We start from the raw sequence: 9,495 nt of genomic DNA on the forward strand, positions 1-9,495 counted from the left end.
CTCCACTATGTGTCTCACAGTCGGGACTTCTCCACACTCACAGAAAGGGGAGTCAGCCTTCCCCCACTTATGCATCAGATAGGCACATCTACCATGATGAGTTCGTACCCTATTCAATGCCGACCATGTTTTACGAGGCAAATCGAAGCCTGGTTGCCTTTTGGCTACAAATGGGATGTCAATGTTCTGCTTTGCTGACCACGCTTGTTGCCAGGCCTCAGTTAAACGGAAACCTGAATCTAAGGCTGTAATTGCCGTCCTAACCGGTGGCTTACGAGATTGCAGACGGCTCTGATTGGCATCTTGTATATCCTCATGTATTGGCAGGCTTCGATTTTCCTGTATCTTCTTGTACTCTCTAGTAAGGGCATTCATGCGTCGAAGATTTGGGGGTGGGATGTGACTCAACACCGGGAGCCATTCCACAGGGGTAGATTTCAGAACACCACCTATCATTCTCATTGAGTTATTTAGCTGAACATCAACCCTATGAACATGAGAGCTATTCATCCAGACTGGAGCACAGTACTCAGCAGCTGAAAAGACAAGGCTTAGGGCTGTAGAGCGTAATGTAGATGCTGAAGCTCCCCATGATGTTCCGCAAAGTTTTTGCATAATATTGTTTCGGGTTTTTAGTTTTTCTGCTGTCTTTGTTAGGTGCTCTTTGAATGAAAGTGTCCTATCAAGTATCACGCCCAAATATTTTGGAGCCTTATTGTGTTTAAGGCTTCTATTCTCGAATTGAATTCTTAGCTCTCTGTTAGCTTCTCTATTGTTCAGGTGGAAGCATGCAACTTCTGTTTTGCTGGCATTTGGTTGGAGACGCCATCTTCGAAAGTACCTTCCCATCTCTCTCAAGTCATCTGTAAGAATTTTCTCTGACTCTTCAAATGATTTACACTGTGTTGATAATACCCAGTCATCAGCATAGCCATGTTTTCTAGACAAGGTTTCTGGCATGTCAGCAATATACAGACTGAACAAGAGAGGGGCAAGAACTGAGCCCTGAGGCAGACCATTCTTAAGTTTTCTTTGTGAGCTTATATCAGATCCAATGATGACTTTGAAAGTTCTATCACTCAGCATATTATTCACAAGACGAGCTGTTATTTTACACTTGATCACTTCATAATCAATCCGATAATCATAATACTGTAGTACCTACTAGTTATATTATACATGTTGACTCCTGTCAGGTTCTGGGTGTGTCGGAAGTTGAAAGTGGCGCATGCCATCAGCTTTAGTGGCACGAACCATAGACCATAAACCATATTAATTATAGGCTTGAGTGTAATGCTGTTATGTACAGTTCATTCATTGTTGATTGAAATAAATGTCCATTCAAATATTAATATTTATTGATAAATGACCTCATGAAAATACGGATAAAGTACGACGAATATCACTCATATCCAAAGCTGAATAGATGAATAATCAATTTATTTATTTTCAAGTAGCTTTGTTACTTGATAGGAAATTTCACCAATGCTGAAATTGATGTACCTATTTTCTCCTAATTGAGCAATTAACCACTGTTTGAGAATCTAGACTATGGATCTTCCAATTATTATCTATTGGAATTCAATCAATATGAAAGTAAGTTTCCAAAGAACATTACAATTTCACTTTGAAATCTCCTGAATTCTGATTTCGTAATTGTATTCATAAATAAATAATGAAAATCTTTGAATTTAACTAAACTTAAACTAATCAATCAGTCATAGTACTATAGGCACAGTAAGCCTATTCTTCACTTGTCAATAAAACCGAACATGTGAACTGTTTCAGGTGTACCGAAAAGTAAACGAGGTGACCTGTGGCTGTACCTGGCTGAACAGTACTGTGCTTCGAAGCCGCCGTTTGATGCGTCCAAGTTCCCCAACTACAATGTGCCCTATGAGAACCTGTTGAGGCAGCTCACCTCCCATCAGCACGCTATTCTCATCGAGCTCGGTAATTTTGCGCCGGTTCATCATAATATTCCACCATTCTATATATTTTAATATAACTGCACGTTACACATCTGTGATGTAGTTCATTGAATATCTCGATTTATATATTTAGTAGAAATTAAAAAAAAATGTTCATAATGATTTAGTAGGCCTAGCGACTGTGAGACGTCGGTTTACTTGTTAAAAACTGAAAACTGTCTATCACTCCTTTGCTTATTAGTTTCAATTTTATTGTAGCTTTGTCTGACAACCTTTTATTATTACTCACTCTATTATTCGATTTAAAACATTATATACGTTGATACATTAGAAAACAACTTTGGCTTTATATATAAATGTTTCTCAAAATCGAACTTTAATAGATCAGGGTTTTAACTGATCATAGACTAACACATAGACTAGCACATCTGATCATAGACTTCTCATAGACTAGCACATTGTAATCCTCTTTTTGACCAGCTTAAAATAATAAAAATAGTGAATTTTTACATACAGTATTATTGCATGTTAAAAAAGCTCATCCAGTTTAAAATTAAGACATCAAAGTCATAGCCATAACACAAGAAATTGTCGTAGGATATTCCCTATCAGAGGTTATCCAAAACAGCTGAAAGTTATGATACTTTTGATATAAAAATTTACAATGAATTACCTACCGCCTACCGGTTTAATATTAGAGACAGAAAAGGAATTTAAGACGAGATTATTGTATTGGCTTGTGATAAATCCTTTTTAGTGTTGAAGAGTTCTTTGAGAGTGAAATAATTGTTGCTTTAGGTTTCTATTTGTATTGGCTCAAGTTGTGCTGTAAGGAATATGTTTTGTACATCAAATGAATAGTATTACTGTATTTGAAAAATCAAATTGACTTACAGTTTACTTACTGTATTATTTTTAATACTCAGTAATGTAATTTTGTGTGTACAGTTGCTGTAAAACTTGATTTTATCTTTTGTCGTGCTGTATTCAATATTTGACTTTGCCTATTGTTCTAAGAGTTTAACGGCAATCAAATCATATTTATTTATTCTAATCAGTTTTGTCTACTAGAATAGGCTAGTTCTGATGAGTTGCTGGACAACAAAAACAAATCTAAACTATTTATTGTAAACCTAAGTTCGATTTTAAATAACGGCAACTGTTTACAAAAAAACATTCCAAGTTATCTTTTGCTACTTTCCATAGAGGTGTTCATGCTAAGAAAGAGTTAGGTTTATCCTTGCTGCGCCCTGGGTTGATATTGGGTATGTACCATGAACTATCGATGACTGTTATGTTACGGTATCGTTCCTGATTTCCTTATTGTGTTTAATTATTCTAATGTTTATGTTATTTTGCAGGAAGGACATTCCCAAAGCATCAGTATTTCAGTTCGCCGCTTGGCCCTGGTCAGCTGGCTTTGTTCAATCTGTTGAAAGCCTATTCTCTGCTGGATCCTGAAGTCGGCTATTGCCAGGGTCTCAGCTTTGTTGCTGGTGTATTATTGCTTCATGTAAGTTGGCATTCCTCAACAATTATTTCATCAAGGGAAAGAATATAAAGTGATTCCCAAACTATTGAAACAATTTGTGACTTTTTCTCACGATAGGTATTTCAAAACGAAATTTTTCTGTTTGATTTTATACAAGTTTAATCATCAAAGAAAGAAAATATAATATTTCGGTGGCAATGCAATGTGTATGATAACTTTGATGCGAAACATACTTATGTAAACTCAACAAAGATTCATGTTGAACTTAATAACCAAAATATTACAAATAATTATTATCTCGGATTCTAATACATGTCCAAACATTAGGCTTAATCATAATCAGCGAGAGAGTTTTTAAAACTTATATTTCATATTAGGGATGGATACGATCAATTGATATGAGATTTATTGATATCATTGAACAAATTTTTTTTGTCAAAATTCCACCATTTTGAAATATCCGGCTATTTAAGTTATTGAATAAAACTTTGATTGTTAGAAAAATCAACATTGAATTAATTCATCAACTTTTACATTCCTTTTAAATACAAAACCTTCTGTCACCTCTTATTACTTTTCACTGTAATAAGATACTCTGGAGTTGTTATGACATCCTCTTGTTTCTCTGTCATTAGCTTCCAACATTTTCCCTATTAGTCTATCACTTGAACAAAAAATGTTCCAATACTCTGAAGAGCAATGTCGTTGATTAAAGCGTTTCAACTGCATCATACACCTTGGCTTCAGCTGGAAACTTCCTCAATTCAGGGCCACACAAGCTATGCAAACTCTTTCATTTTTAAAATACAGTTAAAACTCACCAGCTTCCAAACTTAGCTGATTTATGCATCTCACCCATGAAAACACAGATTTTAAACTAATATGTTCGCCCAAAACAAGATTAGGATTAATTACCCTATTAAAAAGACTTGATGTTGAGTTAATTGCCTGTTGTATGTTTGCAGCATAAACTGCTGTTTTATGATTTTATAGAAGATATTACAGATTCTATTTTTCTGATATTACAGATTTCAAAGAATGACGTTTTTATTTGTTGACGTGGTGAAGTTTGGACATTAATGTTCAGTCTACCACTTGACCACGAAAATTTTCACAGTGATTCCAATCAATAGTGTCCGAAGTCAAAGAAAATTGATGTTGCAATAGTCTTACCCAGTTAAGCGTGTTTTTGTTTCTATAAAGCTGGTAACTAGACAAGATCATTGACCTCTTCAAACATTCAATTCAATTTATATATATATATATATATATAATATATATATATATTATATATATATATATATTATATATATATATATTGGCAAACATAATAATATTTGTTTTGTGATTGGTAGATGAGCGAAGACCAGGCGTTCCGCATGCTGCGGCATTTGATGTTCAGACGACAGCTGCGAGAACTGTATCTGCCGGACATGACGGCACTGCAGGTGCACCTCTACCAGCTGTCTCGGCTGCTGCGCGACACCTACCCGGACCTCTATGCGCACTTCAACGCACACGAGATCAATCCGTCGCTCTATGCCGCACCCTGGCTGCTCACATTCTTCGCCTCTCAGTTTCCACTCGGCTTTGTTGCCAGGGTGTTTGGTTAGTGATACAATAGTATAGGAAAAACGTTTATCGAATCAATACGCTACCTTAAGCAAACCTCGAAGAGGCAGCTTCACAAGTTTCCATTTGAAAACATGTAAATTCAAGTATACATATATTATATATCAGTGAACGTTTTCAGTGATACTTGTACAGGGTGCGGCATCGTAATTTCCATTTTCGAAATGCTTACTATTCAGTTAGTTGTTGACATAGCGGAGTGATAGTAGTCACATTCGAGAGGCGTAGTTTTAAAGTTTTGTTCTTGCACAGGTATGCGCCATTATGCGCATAGCTTGCGCTCGTCGTTGAGGCCTACTTTTCGAGTGGCCTGTTGGTCCATGTTCCAGACCGGAAATTCAATTGTTTCGTGGGCTACTACGTTTAGAAAAATAGGTAGTAAAAATGAAGATCTAGGTTCCACGGCCCATTAGATCGCGTGAAAACATCGAGATTTAATTTTGCAATCTCCAAGACGTCCAGCACGCAAAAATGCTCCAGCCCTTGTACTTTTTGATCGTTCTGTGAAAATGATTCTTCACGAAGACCTTCATTTCCATCCATGCAAAATGGATGTAATTAATAAAATGGCTGTCTTGAAGGAATACTTCCCAGATTGCCTTATCTCAATTAGAAACGATTTGCAATCGTCGGCTCGATCTTCTGATTTGCCCTCGTGCATTTTTTTACTGTGGATTTTTTTTAAATCCCGTGTATATATGAACCGTTCGAACACCCACCAAGATTTGAAGAGCAACATACAGGTGAAAATTGCCAAAATTACGCAAGCAATGCTTGAAAGGGTGTTATCAAATACTAAAAATAGGTTCTCTTAGTGTATCCACAAAGGGGAACGTCCCCTCCATTATACTCTTCAAAACTACTTGAAACAAAACTTCAACTACATACTTACATTTTGAAAGTGAAATGAAGCATTCCTGACTCCTACAATGCGTATTATAAAGTTTTGAAAAAAATGAAATTATGATGCCGCGCTCTCTGTATAAAATCAGTATTGAGTTTTATAGACATAGGTGAATGCTCTACTATTTACTCTATAAAAAATTCACTTAGTGTATTTCCCTTGACTTGAGCAATTGCACTATCTCAATTTATTTATACAATTTCCACTGTCTAACGAGACACGTGGTACAAAAACAAATAAATATGAATAAAAACGTTTTCAATTATAGAAATGAGAAAATAAAAACTTGCGAGAACGCCCCGTTTTGGAAATGAATTACATAATGAATTACGCATTATGAATAAACATAATGTAAAACTAAAATAATAATAATAATAAAGTACAGTAATAACGTGGATTACAATGAAAACAAGATAGAAAGATGGACAAGTAAACAGAATACAGAAAAAAAGGAAAAGTCATGCAGCTCGTGAACTTTTATCTGTATTTCTCAAGTACCTATGTCATTATAAAAGTATCTCAATATGTTGACTTGGAAGATATTGTACTATCGAAAAAAGGAGATGAGTACTTGAACTCTTGTACTATAAAGCAATATAATACTCATCCATTTTTAACTAAAGTTTTTTTTTATTATTGACTTCAAGCAATATTTGTATACTTTCTTTTGAATTAATCCCTTTCCAATATACAATAATTGAACTTATAAAAGATTTCATCGGTTGCATCGAAACCATTGGCATGATGTTACTCAACCATTGTAAAAGTTCTGAAAACTAATGTTCAACTTTTTTCAATGAACCCTTCTGGTGTTTGAGTTCAAGAGAAATGAATAAAATCCTCTGTTACTTCCTCCTTAGTGGTGGTTCACTATTGACTCAATTAAATACGACGGCAAATATATTGTTTATAAAGTTTAATTTCGACTGAGAAAGGAAAATCGTGCGTGTTATGACAAAACGTTAATTCTTCTAAGCAATAAAATTACAGATCTAGTAGTGGGAGTTGATTCTCCCTCATTGTGATCCCGACTGTATTACCTACATTATGGTAATGGTATGTACTGTATAAGGTATTACCATACTTACATATTATATTTAACTGTTACTGAACAGTTAAAATGCTTTACTATATTGTATCTATTCATTTTAATATTTATTAATTTTATTTTTTCTCAGATCTGTTATTCGTGGAGTCTGGCAAAGTGTTGTTTCGAGTTGCTTTGGCTCTTCTTGGTCAGCACAAAGAAAATCTTCTCAAGTGTGAAAACTTTGAACAGATTATGGATTATCTGAAGATAACAATTCCAAACATCGATAAAACAACAGTCGACAGTGTTATGAGACAGGTAAGAATGTTAATGTTGAAGCATAATCTCTCTTGTTATTTTCACTTACGAACTGTATGCTATTTGATGATTTGTTTTTGTTCACGAACGATGCTCAGATGTTGACTATTTTAAGAATCAAAGGAAATACGAACATTACTTCTTTGCATTTTTTATGAAGACCATTTTGAATCTAGAATATATGGCGCTGAAGTAAACATAATTTATCCTTAATAAAAGCCTCCAATTATCATAAAAAAGCCAACATTGAAATATAAGTGAATTTTGAAAATTTTATTTTATCTACCTAGCTTACCTTCTTTTTTATCTTGGAAATCAATGAAAAAACCATACAATTTTGCAACTTCTACTTGAAGTCCTTCAACTTATACTACAAAATAAAGAATCATGGGCACTTTTGACTTGAGTTGTCATGGAAAAAGCAAGGGAAACCATCAAATGAAATTTTTTGGAATCGAATTATCCAAGGACGGGAAATCATTAGAATATGGTTCAATCTACTCGTATTGTTTGTAGTATATTCAGTACATTAAAATTGTGCAATATTTGTTGATAACATATCGTTGATATTTATTTATATCGTTGATCATTCGTTTTATTGCAAATTCAATTTCATGAATGTTATTCATCAATTCATTGTAAGAAAAGGAGTGATTCGTGCTCCAATTGAAAGCGTGCTTGCGTAGCAGCATAGAGATCCCCGTTTCAAGCCTGCTCATTACCAAAAGTTTTTTGATCCCGTGTTATCGGATGGGCACGTTAAATTGTCGGTCCCGGCTGTAGTATGACAGTCTTAAAGCCCATTGACGGCTTAAATGATATATTCAGGCGAGTTTGAACTTTCTTCAGGAACTCTCCACAAATAAACGCCATACGAATATTACTATTGTAAGAAAACCCGTGAAAATAATCGTTGTTGTCATGAATTGCAGGTTTTCAATACCGATGTGTCCAAGAAACTTTTTGAATACGGCGTTGAGTATCACGTTTTGCAAGAAGAAATGTCCACACCGAGGCCAGAAATTCGCAAACTGGAACAAATGGAAGTCAACAATAAGAGTCTAATGAGACAGAATAGACAGCTTGTGGAACAGCTTGAGGTGAGCAGCATTACCCTTGAATTTCTAACTCTAATTGGCTTTTATTTTCAGAACTATGAAGTGAATGAACTATAACTTAATAAAGTGCCAACTTGAATAATGATGTATTAAATAGAAACAATCATCCATAAACAACCGTTTATAATAAAAATAAAATTAATAATCACTTGCTATTTTTGATAGTTGAGCTCCACCGAAACTTAAATGTAGTGGTCAACCAAAATTAACTGACATCTTTAGTGTTAAAATTGCCACAATCTATAGGATGTCAGTTTGACGAAGAATAGTATCTCAAGTCACAAGGACGGGAAGGGGCCTTTTGCAGGCGAGAATGATGTTTCTAGTCGAGGCGTTAGCTGAGACTAGAATTTCATTCGAGCAATGCAAAAGACATTCACGTCCAACTTACACTATTTTTGTCATAATAATCTAGAAAAGAATAATTGAGAAACAGAAAACATTACCTGCTCGTGCTGACATTACTACATGCATTCTATAAACATAACCTAGTTTACAAGTTTCGAATCAGGAATTTCTTGACTGTAGTTGACAAAACTTCCACCTGGAGCGCTAAAAGGCGGTTTTTGTACCAATTTTGATGTTCCTAATATTCGGAACTAGGAAACATACTCGACTGTAAAGAAAATAATGATTTTATTACAGTATAGTATGCTGTAATAAGAATCATAATATATGTTTATTTGTTCTACAATCAGCTGTTTACCAGCTTGATTTCATGGATTTAAAACAGCTGAAATTTATTTATTTATCACATTGTGTACAAATACTTAACATGAGGAAAGGCACAACAGGCTTATGCCCAAAACTGTCCCATTTCCAATTTATACTATACTGTCCAAATCAAAATTGAATGACTGAAAAAATTTGATAGATGGATCGATCTTGGTTGAACGGTCTTGTTACGTGCTACTTCTTGGAGTTAACCTTTTGAAGTGATCATAGATTCTATAAAATCGATCAAATTTTTAAATTTAATTCACTTGATTATTCAAGCTCTGTTTCTTGCATTAAACTCGTGTTTTTAGTATTGAGAGTAGAACTAACTAATAATTGAGAAACTTATCAGA

General features: G+C 34.6%; 1 protein-coding gene across 8 annotated transcripts in view; it reads left to right on the forward strand.

Annotated features, from left to right (window-relative positions):
- Positions 1-9,495, forward strand: part of LOC111051725 (TBC1 domain family member 4) — a 65,968-nt gene that overhangs the window by 52,312 nt on the left and 4,161 nt on the right. For all 8 annotated transcript variants that reach the window (XM_039427976.1, XM_039427975.1, XM_039427979.1 and 5 more), the window contains 5 exons: positions 1,789-1,953; positions 3,293-3,444; positions 4,779-5,031; positions 7,138-7,307; positions 8,240-8,407. In XM_039427976.1, the coding sequence (XP_039283910.1) occupies positions 1,789-1,953; positions 3,293-3,444; positions 4,779-5,031; positions 7,138-7,307; positions 8,240-8,407 (908 nt within the window). The remainder of the gene's footprint in view (positions 1-1,788; positions 1,954-3,292; positions 3,445-4,778; positions 5,032-7,137; positions 7,308-8,239; positions 8,408-9,495) is intronic.

Source organism: Nilaparvata lugens, chromosome 5, assembly GCF_014356525.2.
Source record: "Nilaparvata lugens isolate BPH chromosome 5, ASM1435652v1, whole genome shotgun sequence".
Classification (NCBI taxonomy): domain Eukaryota; kingdom Metazoa; phylum Arthropoda; class Insecta; order Hemiptera; family Delphacidae; genus Nilaparvata; species Nilaparvata lugens.